At 46.9% G+C, this 23534-nt stretch overlaps 1 protein-coding gene across 1 annotated transcript in view; it reads right to left on the minus strand.

Moving 5' to 3' along the window:
- LOC124550810 (putative uncharacterized protein ENSP00000383309) overlaps positions 1 to 19101 on the minus strand; it is a 132976-nt gene extending 113875 nt beyond the window's left edge. Inside the window, exons 1-2 of the mRNA XM_047125537.1 lie at positions 19089 to 19101; positions 12917 to 14554 (exon numbers count right to left, since the gene is read on the minus strand). Coding sequence (XP_046981493.1) covers positions 12917 to 14554; positions 19089 to 19101 — 1651 coding nt within the window. The remainder of the gene's footprint in view (positions 1 to 12916; positions 14555 to 19088) is intronic.
- Between the last annotated feature and the right edge of the window lie 4433 nt (positions 19102 to 23534).

Consider the following 23534-nt stretch of genomic DNA (forward strand, 5'->3'; position numbering starts at 1 on the left):
GAGAAGACAGGATGGAGCCTGTAGTATTCAATCGCGACGCAATTTGAGTGTTGCATCTTCAATATGAGGATACGAAGGCAAACTAGCTGTTTCCCAACGGAAACAAGCCACTTGACTCCTGGGAGAAACTCCATACGGTGACCGTAGCCTCGTAGGTAGCTTGGTGAGAGGTAGGCATGGATCCTGAAGTATTCAATCGCGACGCAAATTGTGTGTTGCATCGTCAATGTGAGAGGACGAGGATACAGTAATCTTGCTGTTTTCCACCGCAGTCAAGCTACCAGGCTCCCAGCAAAAGTTCCATACGGTTGTCGCTTGCAGAAAAGTCGGCATGGAGCCTGTGGTATACAAACCCGACGCAATTTGTGAGTTGCATCGCGAATATTAGATGACGAGGGTTACAAAAAACTGGCGGTTTTTCTTCGGACACTAGCTAGTAGACTCCCAGAAAAAGTTGTGTACGGTGACAGTGTCGGCGTTATTCGCTTGGAGAGAAGTCGGCATGGGGACTGTGGTATTGAATCACGACGCGATTTGTATGTTGGATCGTCAATATAAGGGGACGAGAGTTACAGTAATATGGCTGTTTTCCATCGGAAAGAAGCTACTAGTCCAAGCAAAACTTCCATACGGTGACAGTAGCTGCGTTAGTCGAGAGAGGTCTCCATGGAGCCTGAAGTATTCAATCACAACGCAATTTGTGTGTTGCATCGTCAATGTGAGGGGACGAAGGTTACAGTAAACTGGCTGCTTTCCATCGGAACCAGCTACTAGCCTCCCAGCAAAAGTTCCACACGGTGACGGTATATGCGTTATTTTCTAGGAGAGAAGTTGGCATAGAGTCGGTAGTATTAAATCGCGCCGCAATTTGTGTGTTACATCGTCATTATGAGGGGACGAGAGTAACAATAAACTGGCTGTTTTCCATCGGAAACAAGCTACTAGACTCCCGGCAATAGTTACATACGATGAGAGTATCTGCGTTATTCGTTGGAGAGAAATCGGCATGCAGTATATAGTATTCAATCGCGACGGAATTTGTGTGTTGCATCGTCAGTCTGAGGAGAAAGTGTTACAGTAGACTGGCTGTTTTCCATCGCTAATAAAGCTACTTGACTGGCAGGGGAAGTTCCATACCTTGACCGTAGCCACATTAATCGCTTTTAGAGAGGCAGGCAGCGAGCCTGTGGCACTGAATCACGACGCAATTAGTGTGTTGCATCGTTGATACGTTGGATCGTCAATATAAGGGGACGAGGGTTACAGTAATTTGGCTGTTTTCCTTCGGAACCAGCTACTAGACTCCCAGCAATAGTTACACACATGATGACGTAGAATCTTTCTCGAATGAAAAAAAATCTGTGTTCCTCAACAATTGAGGTTTGAGTTCTATGAGGGATGTAAAAACAAGATTGTGCTCGGTAATCGACGATGAATTTATCACTACCTGTCGGCAGGTTGTTGTGACGTAGTGCTCCTTGGCCCGAGGCAAGGCAAAGAGATTCAGACGGACGGCTGCGTAACAGTTTTCAGCTGATTACCCTGAGTGATGGCTCGCACGTATATGGGCAACTGTTGGAGGCCAGCTGGCAGTAACAGATGATCTCTCGATGCCATCCTGTTGAGTCGCATAAAACGCTAGCCTGTGGTCGACGCGCATAGGAAGCAGCGTCGTGACTGGCAACTTGCCGAGGATCGCTTTATTGTGCAACAACGTCCACTTTACGCTGCATTTCGATTTTACGCAAGGACAGCTGGCGTATCAGTCGAAGGACATAAGGAACTGAGTCGCTCTATTAGCAACACTTTTCTCAGGCAACATCCACATATGCCGCTGAATGTACCCACAGAAATACACCATTGTACGACCAGTAGTTCATCAGATATGACGCCGGAGAGTGAGAAGCGCGAAAAAAGGCCGCGTCATGCATGGCGTTTTGCACTCACTCTATCCGCAACACGTTTCACAGTCGGTGTCCACATGTGCCGCAGAGTGTGCTGCACAATTATGTCATTGTACCACACATAGTTCAGCAGATTCAACGCCATGAACATATATCTGTGTGAAAATGAAACTGCAGGGTGAAATTCTCTAGACATACCGGTGAAATAAGTGTAGAAATAAGCGTGAAATACGTTAAACACAGGGTTATTCACGAAGATATACGAATATTTTAATATGATATTCTAGAAGTAGAACTAAAGAAAAAAGTTCATATAAACATAGTTCCGCAAATAGTTACGGAGTTATGGCTAGTAGACGTTTTTGCCTGAAATTTAGCAACTTCGCTAATATGAAACCATCGCAAAACTGTACGAGGTTAAAGTAAAGCATGATTTCCATTTATTTTGTTGTTATTGGTCTGGTGAATCGAATAAAACATGTCCCAGACAAGTATCTGCAGTAGTTTCTCAGAACATCCAGAGAAACAAAGATTATTATACAAGTAAATTTCTTTACTTTCCATTAAGAATGTAGAAAGTTCGTCAGTGTTGGCAACCGATAGTGAGACAATTTTGAACATTTACTGTGAATGTATTGTGAAATTGTATGTACACTATACTACTTCCTTAACACTGAGCTTCGTTTTTTCCGGTGTAACATGAATTCACTTGTGCTATGTTATTAATAAAATTAGATTATCCGACACATTCATAGTTTCAGTTAACATTATTACCATCAACTTTCCAAAATTAAGTTCTCTACAACTTCTGATGAAAGTTTTGTGCAATTGTCTGGAATTTAAAAAGCAAATTGTGGCACGTAGTTAATAAATTAATAATTAAAAGTAATTAAATAATTTAAAATTTTAAGAAATGACTTCTTTGTTTCTCTGGATCTTGTGGGAAAATACTGCAGATACACGTCTGGGACATGTTTTATTAGTCACCACATCAACAACAACAAAATCGTGCTTTACTTTAACCTCATAAAGTTTTGAAATGGCTTCATATCAGCGAAGTTGCTACATTTCAGGAAAAACTTTTATTAACCGTAACTAAACATTTGCGAACCTATGTTTGTATGAACTTTTTTCTTTAGTTTTACTTGTACAATAACATATTAAAATATTTGCATATCTTAGTGAATAGCCCTGTATGTTTAAAATGTTACAATGTGCGAATATGAGCAAGTCCACAGATAAAAAGCTCACCATAGACACCTGGAACGATTTAAATCAAATTTGGTAGACATATTAGTTACAATCAGAAAAGATACTTTAGGGGTAAATATTGCCAGCCTCCTATTGGGGTGAGTGTGAGAAAATGAAGTGGCAGCACGAAAAGATGGACAGAAAGCGAAGGGAAAGGAGGATGGATGTAGGCACAGATAGGACATGGACTGAGATAAGGGGAGGGGGAAATAGAGAGAGGGGAGGGGAGGAGATGATTAGGGAAAAGAAAGAGAAGATGATGGACACAGACAAGGGGGAAGGAAGAGATGGGCAGACAGATGAGGGAGGAGGACACAAACAGATAGAGGAGAAGGACTAGAGCAAGGGATGGACAGAGAGACGGAGGGTGAACAGGGAGAGATGGAGAAGGAGACTAGCAAAGAGAGGGGAAGGAGGACACAGATAGAGGAGAACGACTAAATGGGCAGAGCAACGGATGGACAGAGAGACGGAGGATGAACAGAGAGAGATGGAGAAGGAGACTGGCAAAGAGAGGGGAAGGAGGAGATGGAATTAGAGGGGGGAGAGGAGGCGGTCAGGATGTGAAGGAGCAGATAGAAGGGGGAGCGGTAGATTGACAGAGAGAGGGGGGTGGAAGAGATGGACAGTGAGAGGGGCAGGAGGAGAGAGTTGGAGAGTGAGGCGTGAAGGAAGTGGACGGAGCAGGGGTTTGCGGAGATTGACAGAGGCAGGGAGGTTTGGAGGTGATGGACAGAGAGGATGGTTAGAGGGAGGAGGGAAGAGTGGAGTATAAAGGGAGAGGAAATGGGCAGAGAGATGGGGGAGGTGGGGGTGGATAGAGAGAGGGGGAAAGAGGAGACGGACAGAGAGTGGAGAACGAGGATATGGACAGAGAGAGGAGCAGGTGGATTAGTCGAAGACTGGAATAAATAAATGAATACCCAGAGAACGCCGGAGTTCTCAGCTGTAATAAGTACTAGGTAACTCGATTATTTGCGCCTTGCAGTTATGTAAACGGCTCTTGCCTAGTTGATGTGGTCTGTTCTCTGTGACAACTGAATATCTCTCAGAATTTACTGTTGAGACCCCAAATTAATTTCGACAAATATGTTTATTAAGCCAGAAGGTATTCCGCTGTTATAAAGAGGATCTGTCGTAATATGAATTTTCAATGATGAGATGACTATAATGTTAGAAGTAGATACCTTCAGTTACCTAGTTGTAATACTTCAGTAGTGTACAATATTGGGATATTTATGTGGTCCGCCGGCCGAAGTGGCCGTGCGGTTAAAGGCGCTGCAGTCTGGAACCGCAAGACCGCTACGGTCGCAGGTTCGAATCCTGCCTCGGGCATGGATGTTTGTGATGTCCTTAGGTTAGTTAGGTTTAACTAGTTCTAAGTTCTAGGGGACTAATGACCTCAGCAGTTGAGTCCCATAGTGCTCAGAGCCATTTGAACCATTTTTTTATGTGGTCCCTGCGTCAATAACACTCTCTACATTGTCAAAGACGTTATTTCCTCCATTCATCATGTGTTTATGCCGTAAAGAATGAAAAAAATCAGGTGCGTATGCTTGATTTCTAAATTCTCGTGTAGCGTTAGTTTGGTGGCTATGAGTTCCAGAGGGAGAAGAAGAGTGGAACTGTTCTACGGCATTTAGAGTTCGATGCTGGTATGTATTACAATATTCTTCTTAAGTACCTTGGTTTTGAAACACGTTGGATTCCTTTATGTCTCTCTTCTGTTTTCTGTATACACTAAATAATAACATTAAAAATAATCATTCTAGTTTTTTGATATGCTTGTTAAATTAAATAGTGAGGAATATTTTAATTATAAAATAGGCAATTTTATAAAACATGTAGCTGTCGTTCTGTAGGTAGCATTGATCCTTTGTATGTCCTGGACCAGAAGCAGCCACTTTACCTTCTGCTTTGCGTGCCTGTGATGACAATCTTAATTCAGATTCGTCATCTGATATCTCTCCTGCTATTTACGAGTACCAACCATCATACGAGTATGATGAACCAGATGAAGACCCTCAAAAGTAGGCGGGTGTTTCATTTTTAAGCATTTAAAGCCAGCTGATGCTAACAAAGTTAAACAGGAGTCCATGGAGAGAGCCCTTTAAATGATATAATTGGGAAGACTTGTAAGAAATTCTTTGAAGAATAAGCAACTCTAGGGAAAAACTGGAATATCCAGAACAATGGGGGAAAAGGTTTCCAACATAACACAGCAGTGGAAAGAATCCTACGTTTCATCCAGTGAAGTGCATGCTCCAGGAGCATGAAAGAGTCTTGTCGAGACAAATGTTCAAATGCGTGTGTCTTCTTGTGGGACCAAACTAGTGAGGTCATCGGTCAGTAGATTTACACACTAATTAAACTAACTTACGCTAAGAACAACATACATACCCATGCCCGAGGGAGGACTCGAACCTCCGGCGGTAGGGGCTGCGCAAACCGTAACAAGGCGCCTCAAACCGCTCGGCCACTGCGCGCTGCCCTTGTCGACACAGCTGCAGAAGGAAGTGTTATATAAAGGTAACACATTCATGGTGAGCATTTGTGAAAGGTATTATAGAGACTTAAGAGAGATAAAGGAACTTTATTCAAAGTAACACAGACGAGATCTTTAGAAAATGGAAATGAGGGTGTGACATCGTTGGCTGGGAAGCCCCTTCCGGGGAAGTTCGGCCCTCAAGAGCAAGTTTTTATTTCAGTCGACGCCACAGTAGGCGACTTGCGCGCCGGTGACGAGGATGAAATAATGACGACGACAACACAACACCCAGTCCCTAAGCGGAGAAAATCTCCAACACGGCCGGGAATCGAAACCGGACCCGCTTGCATGGGAGGCGTGCGCGTACCACCCGGCTAAAGAGGCGGACGAGATCTTTAGAAAGACTCGAATACTAGTGGATTGAAAAAGAAGTGTTTCATTCTTACCTCCTTCTTGCCAAAGAGAATGAATCCGAGTTTGTAAGAACATGTTTTTAATGTATTTGGATTCCTTAAGGTGGTGTGGATACAGCGATGAAGAAACTAACATTCGAAAACACTAGTGAAGAAGTGGATGGTGTGAGGAATTACCCTGAATGTTTTCCAGTTGTAGAATCGCACAACTGTCGCTCTAGTACGACATGAAATTCCTAACTTCTTAACATGATATCACACTCATGTACTTCCCGTACAAATCTGCGTGTACAAACTTCAAATCTCTGTACACATCCATCCGGCATCCAACAACAGGTAGAGTGATTTGATATCCCTCTGCAAGTCAGTGCTTTACTCAATACGATTGAAGTATCGCCCATGTTACATCCTACTACATCAGGGAGATGCAGAAGGATGTGAATCATCGTCTGCAGAGGCTATGAATGAGTTCTGACCATGTCAGCTGTTTTTTCAAATTTTGTGGTATGTAGAAGCGCATGAATAACAGTGTATATTCTGGAGATCTGACATTGTAATGTACACTCCTGGAAATGGAAAAAAGAACACATTGACACCGGTGTGTCAGACCCACCATACTTGCTCCGGACACTGCGAGAGGGCTGTACAAGCAATGATCACACGCACGGCACAGCGGACACACCAGGAACCGCGGTGTTGGCCGTCGAATGGCGCTAGCTGCGTAGCATTTGTGCACCGCCGCCATCAGTGTCAGCCAGTTTGCCGTGGCATACGGAGCTCCATCGCAGTCTTTAACACTGGTAGCATGCCGTGACAGCGTGGACGTGAACTGTATGTGCAGTTGACGGACTTTCAGCGAGGGCGTATAGTGGGCATGCGGGAGGCCGGGTGGACGTACCGCCGAATTGCTCAACACGTGGGGCGTGAGGTCTCCACAGTACATCGATGTTGTCGCCAGTGGTCGGCGGAAGGTGCACGTGCCCGTCGACCTGGGACCGGACCGCAACGACGCACGGATGCACGCCAAGACCGTAGGATCCTACGCAGTGCCGTAGGGGACCGCACCGCCACTTCCCAGCAAATTAGGGACACTGTTGCTCCTGGGGTATCGGCGAGGACCATTCGCAACCGTCTCCATGAAGCTGGGCTACGGTCCCGCACACCGTTAGGCCGTCTTCCGCTCACGCCCCAACATCGTGCAGCCCGCCTTCAGTGGTGTCGCGACAGGCGTGAATGGAGGGACGAATGGAGACGTGTCGTCTTCAGCGATGAGAGTCGCTTCTGCCTTGGTGCCAATGATGGTCGTATGCGTGTTTGGCGCCGTGCAGGTGAGCGCCACAATCAGGACTGCATACGACCGAGGCACACAGGGCCAACACCCGGCATCATGGTGTGGGGAGCGATCTCCTACACTGGCCGTACACCACTGGTGATCGTCGAGGGGACACTGAATAGTGCACGGTACATCCAAACCGTCATCGAACCCATCGTTCTACCATTCCTAGACCGGCAAGGGAACTTGCTGTTCCAACAGGACAATGCACGTCCGCATGTATCCCGTGCCACCCAACGTGCTCTAGAAGGTGTAAGTCTACTACCCTGGCCAGCAAGATCTCCGGATCTGTCCCCCATTGAGCATGTTTGGGACTGGATGAAGCGTCGTCTCACGCGGTCTGCACGTCCAGCACGAACGCTGGTCCAACTGAGGCGCCAGGTGGAAATGGCATGGCAAGCCGTTCCACAGGACTACATCCAGCGTCTCTACGATCGTCTCCATGGGAGAATAGCAGCCTGCATTGCTGCGAAAGGTGGATATACACTGTACTAGTGCCGACATTGTGCATGCTCTGTTGCCTGTGTCTATGTGCCTGTGGTTCTGTCAGTGTGATCATGTGATGTATCTGACCCCAGGAATGTGTCAATAAAGTTTCCCCTTCCTGGGACAATGAATTCACGGTGTTCTTATTTCAGTTTCCAGGAGTGTATTATAAAAACATTTCTTGCCTCGTTCAACATTACTATACATTTCTTTGCAAATAAATATGTTTATTATAGCACGTGTTTTATTTGGGAAATCATCAGCAGGTAACTCGTCATCTAGACCACTGCAACAAGTAGATATCTCCTTTTTTAGTGAAAAGAAATAAATTTTGAAAGGACCTTCAGCCTAAAAGTACTGACCTTTTCAAACTAAATGAGCACACCAGATCGAAAACCCGCTACTGCCTAGTGATTACCGACCAATTAGTATACTGCCTGTTGTTTCCAAAGCACTTGAATATATCGTTCATGATCAAATTACTGGACACCTGCATGAATTCAGCCTATATAACAAATTTCAATCCGGTTTCCCTAAACATCATAGCACAAACACTGCTCTAATTAATGTAACTGATGACCTGAAGTATGCCATCCACAGTCGAAAAGCAACAATATTGACGCTACTAGATTTCAGCAAAGCTTTTGATACTGTTAACTTTGGCATATTACTCAGAAAATTGCATCAGCTTAATTTCTCAGATAGTGCAATGAGATGGTTTGAAAGCTACTTAAAATACAGACAGCATTGTGTTGTCTGCGTAAATGAAAAATCTTCCTGGAAACATGTCTCCTCGGGAGTGCCACAAGGATCAGTCTTAAGACCACTTTCGTTTTCTTTATATGTCAACGATATTTCGTCGGTTCTGTCCTCTTGTAAATATCATTCCTATGCGGACGACCTCCAGCTCTACCTAAGCGTCAGACCTGAAGATATACACACTGCAATCGCTCAGATGAATGATGATCTGTCCTTAGTAGCGGCCGGACGCAGTGGCCGTGCGGTTCTGGGCGCTACAGTCTGGAGCCGAACGACTGCTCCGGTCGCAGGTTCGAATCCTGCCTCGGGCATGGATGTGTATGATGTCCTTAGGTTAGTTAGGTTTAAGTAGTTCTAAGTTCTAGGCGACTGATGACCTCAGAAGTTAAGTCGCATAGTGCTCAGAGCCTTTTGAACCTTAGTAGTGACATGGGCGAAAAACCTGGGGCTTAAACTAAATGTAAAAGACGCAAGTAATCTTAATAGCGCATCAGAGATTAATAAGTTCAGATTTCCGCGAACGACTGCCTCCTATTCTGCTCGACGGTATTCCAATGCCATATCAGAAAACAGTTAAGAACTTGGGTGTAACTTTGGATGAGCATCCCAACTGGGCGGAGAATACAGTCGCAGTGTGCTGGAAGACGTCCGCTTGTCTCGATGCTCTCAAAAAGGTTCGGAACGTATTTCAAATGAAATGACTCTGAGCACTATGGGACTCAACTGCTGAGGTCATTAGTCCCCTAGAACTTAGAACTAGTTAAACCCAAATAACCTAAGGACATCACAAACATCCATGCCCGAGGCAGGATTCGAACCTGCGACCGTAGCGGTCTTGCGGTTCCAGACTGCAGCGCCTTTAACCGCACGGAACGTATTTCCACAGGACTTAAAACGCCAGCTCGTGCAAGAACTCGTTCTACCGAACATCCACTATTGTGATATAATTCAACAAGGCACGAGTAGTGAAAACAACCGACGGCTAGAACTAACTATGAATGCTACATACGCCGATATGACCATGTTAGTGCTTCATACTCCCAGCTAGGGTGGCTGCGGCCGGACAAATTGCTTGACTACCACACTCTGTCTACTTCACCGACTCCTCGTCGCGCAAGCACCCCAGTATCTTGCATCAGAGATTAAACACCTTTCATGCCATCATAATCGAAAAACGAGGTCACTCTTACTTGGTATCCTAACTGTGCCCACTCACAAATCAAAAACTTTTGCAAACTCCTTCTCAGTTGCCGCTGTCTGCCTCTGGAACAAACTACCCATTACCTTGCGCAAAATTCAATCTCCTGCTGGTTTTAAGAAGAAGTTGAAGCATTTCCTACTATCGTCCTCATAAGGTTTTTCACAAAATTAATGTACAAGGCCAATCCTCTCCTCTGTCAAATAGCAAAACTAGTGTCTCCTATCTTGCTCCTTTCTCTTCTTCCTCTTCATCTACCTCTATTAACCACGCAATCTTCTTTTCCTTTATATTTCCTTAATTATGTTACATCATGTCTCTATGCTTCTCCTCCCTTCACCATCAGTCTCCCTTATACTCCCTGCTGCTAGCACTCCTATCTAAAATCTGTCTCTTCCATAATGTCTAACTATAACAGTACTTATCATCTACGAATATAAACTCTATATCTATGCATTTTCCAAGTGTGCCTTTGTAATTGTTTATTTCACTTTTTGTACTAGATGTAGTTTAACATGCATACTAAAACATATGAATGTAAAATAAGTAGAATGCCTGGTTAGATGTAAGAGAGGGCCTGATGGCCCTAATCTTGCCAGGTTAAATAAATCAATAATAAATAAATAATTAAATAGAGTGGTAAGATGCGATCATACAGGGCCCCCAGACAGGTCACGTGACGCTGTCGCTTCGAACGGAGGTTAAGTTGCAAAGCAGGTTTTTGTAGCCGAAAGAGTGAATAATAATACGGAGTATTGTAATCCTGAGTAAAAACAAGCTGCTTTCACAAACAAAATGTCTTGCATTAGTTATTCAGCGGTCCTCGTATTTAAAACACTTTGTGTACAGTGAAGGCTTGGGTCTGCGTTGTTATGTATGGGTGACAGGGAGGGGGTCACACCCGCTCCTCCGGAACAGCGCCGAGGCGGCCACCGAGCTTAACGTCCCCATCCGAAGGGGCGGATCGTCATCAGCAGAGCCAGTCGCTCTCACTTGATGAGAGGCTGCCGAGAGGTTTGGAATTTCACTCAGGAAGTTGGCCCAGGTCTGGTGATCGAGAACTTCTCACCACCACGTGCCCGCCATTCGCCAGCTAAATACTGCCAGTGAAAATTTTCATCCACCGCTAGGGTTCGAACCCGCTTAATTCCGAGTGTAGCGGCACTGCACAGGCATGCACCGGTAACATCGGCTACGGAGCAAGCTGTAAAGGAAATCAGGTGGAGATATGGGAAAGGAACTAAAGTTCACGGAGAAAGAAAATGAAAAGCTTTGAGGTTAGGCGATGATGAAATTCTGTCAGAGACGGCGAAGATCTTAACAGAGCGATTAACGGTCTTGAAGAAAGATTACAGGAGGAATATTGTCAAAAGTAAAACATGTGTAATTGAGTGTACTCGAATCAAGTGAAGCAATGCTGCTGGAATAAGGTTAGAGGACGTCAAAACTAGTAGCTGCCACGGTAATGTGAAGTTACGGAATTTAGACACCATTTTGTGAGAGAATACATACTGCCTTCGCTATTAGAAGGTACGACATGATTCCAGTCATCTGCTGACGTTCATGCATAAAACGGCCATCGCCAGTGCGAAATCTACGACTGACTCCTCAGACTATACGTCTTTGGCTAAATTCACCCGTTACTGCAGTTAAATTTCTACTGCATATCCGGCCGGTGTGGCCGAGCTGTTCTAAGCGCTTCAGTCTGGAACCGCGCGACCGCTACGGTCGCAGGTTCGAATCCTGCCTCGGGCACGGATGTGTGTGATGTCCTTAGGTTAGTTAGGTTTAATTAGTTCTAAGTTCTAGGGGACTGATGACCTCAGATGTTAAGTCCCATAGCGCACAGAGCCATTTGAACCATTTTTTGAGTTGGAACTCCGCCGGGACTAGCCACACAGTCCACGACTGCAGTGCCCTAGACCGCTCGGCTAATCTCACGCGGCAGTAAAGAAGAAACAACGTGAAGAATACAGAACGTAATCAGTACACATAACAGTAGACAGATGTCTTCGTTTTTTTTTCCCAACTTAACGGATTTCTGCACACATTCTGACAACTGGTTAATGTGCTCAGTATGGGGTGTGACTACCTTTGGTACAAAACAGGCCTGACAACGACGGTAGACGCTTGGAATGATGTCATCATTCTGATGTTGACGTAATAACGCCCATTTATGCCGCAGAGCTGCTCGAAAGTCTTGGGAAGTAGTTGGGAAGTAGTTGGTGGACGCTGAAGTGATGGAAACCGTCTCCGCTGTCCATCTCAGACATGCTCTATGGGATTCAAATCCGAAGAGCGAGCTGGCCCCGCCATGCGTGCAATATCTTTCGCTCCCAGAGAAACATCGACCACCCATGCTCTTTGAGGTCGAACACTATCGTCCATCAATACGACGTCTGGGTCCACAGCACTTCGCAACAGCCGCGCGCGAGATCCCAAGGTCTCCTCACGGTACGTGACAGCAGTCAAACCTTGCTGATTCACCAGTACAGTTTCACGGAGGGGTGTTCATGTTGGCAACTTAGTACCTACCCACACCGATGTCGGTCGCTCTTCACAATGTTTGGGTTCCGAAATAGTGTTCCACGTGTCCTCCAAATGCGGATCCGTGGAGAATCACTCTCCAGATCAAATCGGAATTCGGTGAAAAGAACACTGGCCCACTCCTCGACCGTCCGGCCGCCACGTCGGCGGCTCCACTTCTGTGAGGTAAACATATAGAAACCAACAGCACTGGTCACTCTTCCGCACGCCGTTTGCCTCGGTACAACGAGGTCACGGGGTGCTGCGAGGTCAGGTGCCAGTTGCCGTGCAGTACTGAGGCGGTACCGTCGTGCCCTAACAGCCAAATAACGGCCCATTCTTTCTGATGTCACACGTGGTCGGCCCTGCCTTGGTCTCCAGGATACAGTTTCGGTCTCTATAAACTGTCACCTCATCCGAGAAACAACAGAACGATTCACATTAAGCCATCGGGCCTCGTCAGTTTGCGACTCTTCCGCTTCCATTCTTCCTATGGCCTCCGGAGAGACTGTAGGGGTCCTATCTGTGCCATACTCCACCGTCCGAGACTGTGTACACAGTGATTGGGGGTGGCCTGCACGGTGGTGCGGGGTGGGGTGGCCTGCACGGTGGTGCGGGGTGGGGTGGCCTGCACGGTGGTGCGGGGTGGGGTGGCCTGCACGGTGGTGCGGGGTGGGGTGGCCTGCACGGTGGTGCGGGGTGGGGTGGCCTGCACGGTGGTGCGGGGTGGGGTGGCCTGCACGGTGGTGCGGGGTGGGGTGGCCTGCACGGTGGTGCGGGGTGGGGTGGCCTGCACGGTGGTGCGGGGTGGGGTGGCCTGCACGGTGGTGCGGGGTGGGGTGGCCTGCACGGTGGTGCGGGGTGGGGTGGCCTGCACGGTGGTGCGGGGTGGGGTGGCCTGCACGGTGGTGCGGGGTGGGGTGGCCTGCACGGTGGTGCGGGGTGGGGTGGCCTGCACGGTGGTGCGGGGTGGGGTGGCCTGCACGGTGGTGCGGGGTGGGGTGGCCTGCACGGTGGTGCGGGGTGGGGTGGCCTGCACGGTGGTGCGGGGTGGGGTGGCCTGCACGGTGGTGCGGGGTGGGGTGGCCTGCACGGTGGTGCGGGGTGGGGTGGCCTGCACGGTGGTGCGGGGTGGGGTGGCCTGCACGGTGGTGCGGGGTGGGGTGGCCTGCACGGTGGTGCGGGGTGGGGTGGCCTGCACGGTGGTGCGGGGTGGGGTGGCCTGCACGGTGGTGCGGGGTGGGGTGGCCTGCACGGTGGTGCGGGGTGGGGTGGCCTGCACGGTGGTGCGGGGTGGGGTGGCCTGCACGGTGGTGCGGGGTGGGGTGGCCTGCACGGTGGTGCGGGGTGGGGTGGCCTGCACGGTGGTGCGGGGTGGGGTGGCCTGCACGGTGGTGCGGGGTGGGGTGGCCTGCACGGTGGTGCGGGGTGGGGTGGCCTGCACGGTGGTGCGGGGTGGGGTGGCCTGCACGGTGGTGCGGGGTGGGGTGGCCTGCACGGTGGTGCGGGGTGGGGTGGCCTGCACGGTGGTGCGGGGTGGGGTGGCCTGCACGGTGGTGCGGGGTGGGGTGGCCTGCACGGTGGTGCGGGGTGGGGTGGCCTGCACGGTGGTGCGGGGTGGGGTGGCCTGCACGGTGGTGCGGGGTGGGGTGGCCTGCACGGTGGTGCGGGGTGGGGTGGCCTGCACGGTGGTGCGGGGTGGGGTGGCCTGCACGGTGGTGCGGGGTGGGGTGGCCTGCACGGTGGTGCGGGGTGGGGTGGCCTGCACGGTGGTGCGGGGTGGGGTGGCCTGCACGGTGGTGCGGGGTGGGGTGGCCTGCACGGTGGTGCGGGGTGGGGTGGCCTGCACGGTGGTGCGGGGTGGGGTGGCCTGCACGGTGGTGCGGGGTGGGGTGGCCTGCACGGTGGTGCGGGGTGGGGTGGCCTGCACGGTGGTGCGGGGTGGGGTGGCCTGCACGGTGGTGCGGGGTGGGGTGGCCTGCACGGTGGTGCGGGGTGGGGTGGCCTGCACGGTGGTGCGGGGCGGGGTGGCCTGCACGGTGGTGCGGGGCGGGGTGGCCTGCACGGTGGTGGGGGGCGGGGTGGCCGGCACGGTGGTGGGGGGCGGGGTGGCCGGCACGGAGGTGGGGGGCGGGGTGGCCCGCACGGCGGTGCGGGGGCGGGGTGGCCCGCACGGCGGTGCGGGGTGGGGTGGCCCTCACCACACAGTGTAGAGTGCTCCACAGAGTGTGTATGCAGATGCAGAGTAGGCCACAAATGCCTCTCTTGTGCCAACCGCTTTACCTCAGAGCAGCATTTTCAACCTGTATTCTTAAATATTTGCTCGATGTATCTCAATGTCTGTCTTCCTGTATAGTTCTTATCGTCTACACCTCCGTCTTGTACCATGGAAGTTATTTCGCGATGTCTTAACAGATACCCTACCATCTTGTCCCATCTTGTCAGAGTTTTCCATATATTCCTTTCCTCACCAAGTCTCCGAAGAACCTCCTGATTCCTTACCTTATCAGTCCACCTAATTTTCAACATTCGTCTGTAGCACCACATCTCAAATGTTTCGATTCTCTTCTGTTCTGGTTTTCCCACAGTCCATACAATGCTGTGCTCCAAATGTACATTCTCTGAAATTTCCTCCTCAAATTAAAGCCAATGTTGGACACCAGTAGACTTCTCTCGACCAGAAATGCCGTTTTGGCCGGCGCTAGTCTGCTTTTGACGTCCTGCTTGCCCCGTCTGTCATTGGTTATTCTGCAGCCTATGCAGCAGAATTCCTTAACTTCGTCTACTTGGTGACCATCAAACCTTAACTTAAGCATCTTGCTGTTCTCATTTCCGCTACTACTCATTACTTAAGTCTTTCTTCGATTTACTTTCAATCTATATTCTATACTCATTAGACTGTTCATTCCATTCAGCAGATCATGCAATTCTTCCTCACTTTCACTCAGGATAGCAATGTCATCAGCGAATCATTTCGCCTTGAATTTTAATGCAACTGCTGAACCTTTATTTCCATCATTGCTTCCTCGATGTTCAGATTGAACAGTAGGGGCGAAAGGCTACATCCTTGTCTTACAACATTTTTAGTCCGAGCATTTCGATCTTGGTATTATTATTCCGTATTGGGTCTTGTACATGTTGTATATTATCCGTTTCTCCCTGCAGCTTACCGCTATTTTCCTCAGAATTTCAAAAATATTGCACCATTTGACAGTGTCGTACGCTTTCTCCAGCTCGACAAATCCTATTAACGTGTCTTGATTTTTCTTTAGTCTTGCTTTCATTATCAACCAGAACGTTGGAACTGCCACTCTGGTGCCTTTAGCTTTCCTAAGGCCAAGCTGATTGTCGTCTAGCACATCCTCAGTTTTCTCTTCCATTCTTCTGTATACTATCCTTGTCAGTGACTTGGATGCATGAGTGTGAACCTGATTGTGCTATAATTTTCGCGCTTCTCACCTCTTGCTATCTTCGGAATGGTGTGGATGATGTTTTCTCGGAAATCAGATGGTATATCGCTAGTCTCATACATCCTAAACATCAACATGAATAGTTTTGTTGCCAGTTCCCCCAAGGATTTTAGAAATTGTAATGGAATGTTATCTATCCCTTCTACCTTATTTGATATTGAGTCTTCAAAAGCTCTGGAGACCCTATTTATTCCGTATCACATGGTATCGCGTCATGATGTAAAAATCTGTACTGGAGAAACCAGTTAGAGTCGCAAGACTACAGTACCCGTGGCCGAAACCTTGGTTTTTCGAGTACAGTTTCTGACATTCTGGCGGGGTACCACGTTCAGAAGACTTCCATGTCACTTGATACGCGATTTTCATCCCTGCCAAGCAGTATTTTCAGCTACTCTGCACCTGAGCGTTCCTGCACTCGCCCTGTTTACTACATATATTCCACCATATGCCTAACAACAGGCTGGGTCAGTAAAGATATCGTAGCTTGCGCTCTTAGTATTCACTGCAGTATTACTGAGAGCGCGAAACATAACCCTGAGAAGACTCGAAATATATATTTATGCATTTATTTCATCCGGAAATATTTGGGATTTCAGGCCTCTCTTACACTTAAACACACATCCGCAGTGGGGTCGACATTGCAATATGCATAGTACGTGACCAACATCTACACAAATTATAAAAAAGGATGTATGTACATATGTATGTATGTTCCACATCTCCTAAACTACTGGAATGCTTTCAAACAAACTTGGTGCACGTATCACTTAGTCTGGAGAGAGTCAGTGGTGCTAAGAACGACCCACCTGTCAAAGGGGTGGGCTAGGGGTGAAAAACCTGTGTAGCCTTCCACGTGGAAAGACCAGTAGTTCAGTTAAACAGTATTGGACAGTGAGAGCATTTAGAGAATTGCAACGAACTTCACACATCATTTCAAACCTTTACGAAATTTTTTCTCGCCGACAACCAACGTTTTCGCTACTCATGCAGTAAAACTGCCACATGAAGCGTGAAGTTTCGATTTATTATTTCTTCACTACTCACTGTATTCGTGACACGTTTTGCAGACGATGTTCACATATATCACTGAATCAGAAATATTACATCATTGAACGCAAGTAGTCCAGGAAATATTACGCCAAAAGCACTGAGATGGATGTGTAAGGTGACAGAATAAATGAAGATCAGATCCGTCCCTTACATGGGATCTTTACACACCGCAACGGGAATCTAAACATGACACGTAACTTACTTTGGTGGTTATGAGCAAATTTTCCTATCAGTATGTAATGCAAAAAGGGATGACACTCTATCGACGGTAATTAACACACTGTTACTATATGATGCATGTCTGTGGGCATAAGGTGCAACAAGCTGCGAGAGGCGCTTTAGTTTCGAATTCAGAGGGGCGAGAGCAGAGGCAAGGCTGGGCCGTGGGATACACAACGGAAATCAAAGAGGCGTCCTAAGCCATGTCAACGATCGACCAGGTGACTTAGATTATAATATGCACGCTGCTCCAGTCATGCGCATGTATATAGCCGTATTCTAAGACTAGGGATGAGTACAGGTTTTCTCGCATAACGAGAAACATAGGGACAGTTTATGCTGAAAAACTATACCTTCAATGAATGTTAATTTTTTTGTAAAACATTTATGAGCCGAGATAACATATAGGAAAATAGGTAACTAATTTCGATCGTTTCCCATCATGTTCAGTTCAGTTCAGGTAAGAGGACACTATTGTCAATGGGTGACATTGGGTAATAAAGATTTTACAAGAATCAGAATTTATTGAAATAATAGATCGCTGTTTCTCCAGTAAGACTTAGCCAACACTGATGGCTCATGCGACCCACAGGTGACTCATTGACATCTGCAGTATTATTATTACGCTTGTCAGGAGATCCCGCTTCTTTTGTGTCACACTGTGTTAGACCTAGTGTTATGAAAATCTTCTTCAAGCATTAGACGAAGTGGTTCGTTGAGACTTCTTGACGCATCCATCTTCTTTTGGGTGACGCATCCATCTTCTTTTGGATCTACCAATGTTTCTTGTTCCCTTACGGATGTATTGTACCAGTTATTTTGGAACACATTCATGCTCATTCTCTTTACATGTTATTTCCATTATTTTCTGTGTTCGTTACAAATGAAAAACACAATATTCTGTATGTTCTACAGGATTAATTTATTTAGTTAACCGGTTTTTCGCTTACAAGGCCATCATCAGCAGGCTAACGTGACTGTCATCGCGAAAAAAGTGATAATATTAGTTAACAACATTGGAAAAGATATTACTCATGTAGACTGAGGTATGAACACTCAGTAAATGTCAGCTTTGGCAATGTATTGGAAATTCGTTTAAAAAGGTAAAAAACTGAACAATGAATAAAGGGAGCAAACTAAGGAAAACAACACTAAACTCGAAAAACAGCGCCTGTGTAAAAATTAAAATGAATTAATAATCCCAGTAAAATAGAAGTAGTACTTGGCAGTAGTACTAAAGGACCACTTAAAGAGGTATTGCGCATCGAAAATGACACATAAACAAAAAGATAGGACTGACTTGTAACAACAGAATATGTGGAGTAAATAGGCAGACACAAAAAATGAATAAATGCAGGAAAATGGAGGAATAGGAAAATAGACAGTGTGAGAAGCATTTGAAAACTGAGGATCAAATGAATATTACAAGAGGGGAAGTTTTGAACAATATTTTTGTCATTTAATACTAAATAAGGACTATGGGCTAGGTATCTGTTGCTTTTCAAGGCTTCCAGTAGGTTGTGTTTTTGGCCTCGGTTTGCCAAGTGGAGGAAAGTGGACTGTGGCTGCTAACTTTGGCCGTCACTCAGCGCGTGCTCAACAAATGTGGAGCCATAATACAGCAACTCCCTGGACACCGAGTCGACGCCTTCTTCGAGCTCTTCGGTCGAGGAAAGAGCCCGCTTCCGCTTCCCTATGTTCTCCACAGACTTCTCTCCAGTGCCTGCTGTTGGTTGTGTTAGAAGCAGCTTGGCGCTGGCCTTCTGCTCGATTTTTCAAATTGTGCTGCGTTCCCCAATTTTCCATTTAATGCTGTTTTGAAAGGATTTGTGGCACTTGCTCAAATTTCTCCCCTGCGGATATTGGTTTACGCCTGGAGAAAATGTTTGAAAACATTATTTTGGAGGGGATCTGATGTTAAGTATAGGTTTGACTGTTGTTTGGGTGATTCACGTCTAAGCCCTAGAGGCCTGTGTCCAATTCTAACTCACATTCTATCACCATGTTAGTTTTAAGAAAAGACTAAAGCTGTGAACACGGCTGCGTTCTCAGCGACCGTTGCAAGGTAAAATTAAAACAATTGCAGCCCTCGGTCGCGAAAATGAAGTCTTTTTGACCTAGGTTCACTTTCGCGACTGACGGGTGCAATTTTTTTTAATTTTAAGAAAAGAGATGAGCTTTATTTAGTGGCACTGTCTTTTTTTCTTGCTGTCAATAAGTTTTTTTTCCCCCCATTACATATCACTACGACTTTCAGGAGAAGTTTAGTGGAACTGTTAAAACAGGTATTAGTATTGCCTTCCTTTGGTACTTTCCTTTGCTACCAGCAATGATTTAAAAAATCTGAAAACCTCTACTTAGCTTCTTCCGGTAAGTATTTAAAATGTATCTATGTAATTTGACCGTTCCAGGAGCTTTCACGTTTTTGCATCCCTGTAAGCACTCTTGTAGTTCTTGGTTTCTCTTAGCAGTACGTATTCTATATGGACAACGGCATGTCTATTGCAGGTGCTTTACCTACTACGCCGTGCTACCGTAATGGCTCTCATTTTTTATGAGATAACTCTGAAAGGTTTTTAAATAAAAGAAACGTAATTAACATTCTACAGCTCCACTCTTCATGTCTACGTATTTGTTTCTCAACATAGTCACCCTGGCGATGAATCATTTCTCCCAAAGAGAGAGACAAGTATGTTGATATCATCAATGTAGAATGTCTGACCCTGTTGAAGGAACCACAACCTCACCTCTGCTTCTACAGATTCATGACTATCAAAGTGACGTCCTCGGAGGTATTCTGTAACATTTGGAAACAGACGAAAATCGGTTGGGACCAAGTCGGCAGCATATGGAAGATGATCGACGACAATGAACCGAAGGTCTCTCTGTATGTCCGTCGACGCTGTTTTGATCAGAACCGAGGCGGTATCTTCCTTCATGTCGGTCAGGGGCCTGAAGATAGCATAGTAAACGGTCAAACTGGTAGCCAAATAAAATAAGTTTGAAAACTAGACGGCTGAAAGGTGTTTAATTCGACGCTATGAAGCGAAGGCGTCAGATTGTTACAGACGTCGCAGCGCTCGTGTGACGTGCTGAAGGAGAGCAGAGTGCTCCACGCGCGGATCACAGCACGCTGCTTCTCGCGCACAGGCCTAACTCTGTCACACACCGCCGTGTTACACGCTACAGTCCGAAGCCCTCTAGCGGCACAGGGCCTCTTCTGATATACCAGTCGTTTGTCATTTAACGTTGGGGATATCTTTAACACCATATCAGTCCGGTTGCGAGACTAATCTGAAGTTACTTTACTTGAAGGATGACGGCCGCAGTTTGTGCGCCGTTCGTCTTCAAATACAAGATTACTCACCCACGGAGTGACGGAAGAATCGATTACTGTGCAAGTTGATTAGGCGGCCTTCAGCTCCGCCTCTGCCGCCAGGTGGCCTTTGAGCGCCGGAGGCCGGATGTCGTCACAGCGCGCGCCGGCGCCGCCCGTCGCGACCTCGGCGTAAGGCCCCAGTAGACGGCAGGCGTCGGCCTGCCATTGGGCGCCCGGGCGCCAGCCGCGGCCAATAACAGCGCCGCGGCCTTTGGCCACTTGGCGACTTCTTTGGCTCCGCCCAGTTCATTGTTTAATCGTATCTCGAGTACAGCTGTCCTCAGTTCGAAGGTCGGTTTAGGTGCCGTAGTCCTTCCAAACAGACATGATGCCCAGGGGGACACAGATATAATTAGCACCACGAGTGATGAAGAAGAAACAGACACAGACCAGGACACCAACACAGATATTGAAGCGTCCAGCGCGGATGATCCATAGTGTCAACCAAGTCCACTTCAAAGAACAGTCTGGAACAACCGAAAAGAGGTGCACAAGTCACACACAATCCTAAAAACAGGTTGCACCTTCTACGTAAATAGTTAACGGTACCTCCATGTCTAATAAGAGCTTAAAGCTAGGTACCTCTTCAAAGGACCTACGCCCTCCGTTAAGAGGCAGCGCACAGTCTGGATGGAAGGGTTCCCTCTCTTTTGAGCCCAACCCGACGGATACCTATGGTAGATCGGGGAAAACCACCATTCAGGTCGTGTTGTCGGAGGGACCAGGAGGTGCCTGCGCCTGATGTATCTACTAGGAGCCTTGTAGGCTCCACACAAACCGTTAGCGTCATTACCTTTATTACTATTACCACAAGAACCCTTTCATCAGCAACTTTGAGCCAAGCACAAAATCAGTTACCTCTCGATTGTATATCGTAAATAGTTTAGCAGGCTGGGCATGGAGGTCTTAGTCTTAGTTTCTAGCTTTAACGTACCCTAATCTCTTCTAGTTAAGTTAGTTTTTAGGATGGTAGATGTTAAAGGCATCGTGAGCGATGGCCAGCGTCTTGAGGGTCATTCCAAGACCCGGGCCGCCGCCCACAACCAGGTGACGGGCAATATTATACCTATCTCTTTTCTATTCAATTCTCTCCCTTCCTTCTTTCTAAATATTTAATTCCGTTTTGTATTAGTTATAACTTTCTCTAATACTGCACATTTAAAAAGATATCAATCAAATGGATCTAAACAAATAGAGCCCGCCTCCACGTGGCGGGACACGGGCAACGGTGTGAGTGGGGACGGGAGCCGGCGTGGTGTCACTTCCAGACACCCCGGACCCAGCCACAGCGGCTAAGTGGCAACATACGAGCCACCATAAGAAATTAGACAGTGGGTCATAAAAAATAAGCAGCTAGTGAAAAAAAAGTCCTTCCTACTCATAGACCTATCGCAAGTGGTACATCGTGTCCTTCCTCAACCTTTAAACTCACTCACCCTACAGTATAACATGGACTCCGATGTGCAAACTATCTTGGTATTTTTCTGATACAGGGTGAACGCTAACCGTACCTACAAAATTTCGCAGATTCTTCAGGGATATTTTCTGAGTGTTTTGACATTAAGTCTCTGTCGAAATCGTGATAAATTCGGTAACATATTGCTGGTGGGTCTTCCGGGTTGTACGGCCGTGGTCGAAGAAACTTTTCGGTTCTTGACGTTTCGCCCAGAGCCGCGTCGGTCATCTTCGGAGGTGGTCCTGGCGACGCTGAGTTTTGCCGACTCGCCGTGCAAAGGCAGGTTCGTTTGTGTTTCGTCCTACAGAAATCAGGTCCACTCACCTTTCGATGATTTCATCTTCTTCGGTCCGGGCTACACGCCTTCCCTGTTAAAAACGAATGATGTTCCTCTCCTTGGAAAGTTGTAGTAGAACCAGTAGCATTAGACGAATCCATCGGGTGTAACAAATGTTTTTCAGTATCAAGTCAGCTGAGCCATTAATTGAAAGGTAATTTGCGAGTAAAAACTTCGATATATTGTAACTTATTTGATACAAACACTGCCGTGCACGTGGTAATCTTAAGTTACAGTTTCGTCATTCAGATGCAATCACACTCAGTCGAAGCAGCCAGCTTATGGCAATTAACCAAGTCCGTTACTAAAAGGATTAACAAACAGATTTCTGTGACAGAAGGGTCGCTCAAATATTACAGAGCTTGACCACAACGAATGTTCAGTTTGCGATCACACCGAGTATAACACGCCACACGGATTTTGGTTATTCAAAAGTCACAGTTTACGTATTAAAATCGAAATTTCACGTGTTCGTCTTTTTCACACGTTTGTGTCCACTTTGCGGCATTTCACGGTCTAACTGCAATCATTATCCCGTAAAATTTTAATATCTACTCAGAGTTCCTCATGTTCACGTCCGAACATGGTGACAGCTGGGACCCGAACTGCACTTGGGCTTCACGAAACAGTCCTCTTAGTCGACAAAATACGCGCGAACGTACTGTCCTCTGATCCAATCCAATTCAAAAGATGGTTCAAATGGCTCTGAGCACTATGGGCTGAACTTCTGAGGTCATCAGTCCCCTAGAACTTAGAACTACTTAAACCTAACTAACCTAAGGACATTACACACATCCATGCCCGAGGCAGGATTCGAACCTGCGACCGTAGCGGTCGCGTGGTTCCAGACAATAGAGCCTAGAACCGCTCGGCCACACGGGCCGGCCAATCCAATTCAGTATTAGAATTAAACCGCGCGATCCCGCGTGTTTTACATTTGACCCATCAAAAGAAGAAATTTATAAAGTCCACGAATATCAAAATAGGTCCCTCTCAAAATAACGTAACTACCGTAAAATGTTTCTGGTTTTCCCAGTCCCATAAACTAGGTAGTTGCATTACAATTTCACCTGAGAGTGATTCACTCTCTCAGTACACAGTTCCCACGCTAACGTGTACTCAGTTAACAGACCTAACAATATTCATGTATTACATACTTTGCACTCACATCATCATTCACAATAATAATTAAACAAATTAGTAATAATCAGTGAAAGTCACATTAATTGCAATAATTACAGTTTTGTTTCCCAAATATATAGTTT

Source organism: Schistocerca americana, chromosome 9, assembly GCF_021461395.2.
Source record: "Schistocerca americana isolate TAMUIC-IGC-003095 chromosome 9, iqSchAmer2.1, whole genome shotgun sequence".
Lineage (NCBI taxonomy): Eukaryota > Metazoa > Arthropoda > Insecta > Orthoptera > Acrididae > Schistocerca > Schistocerca americana.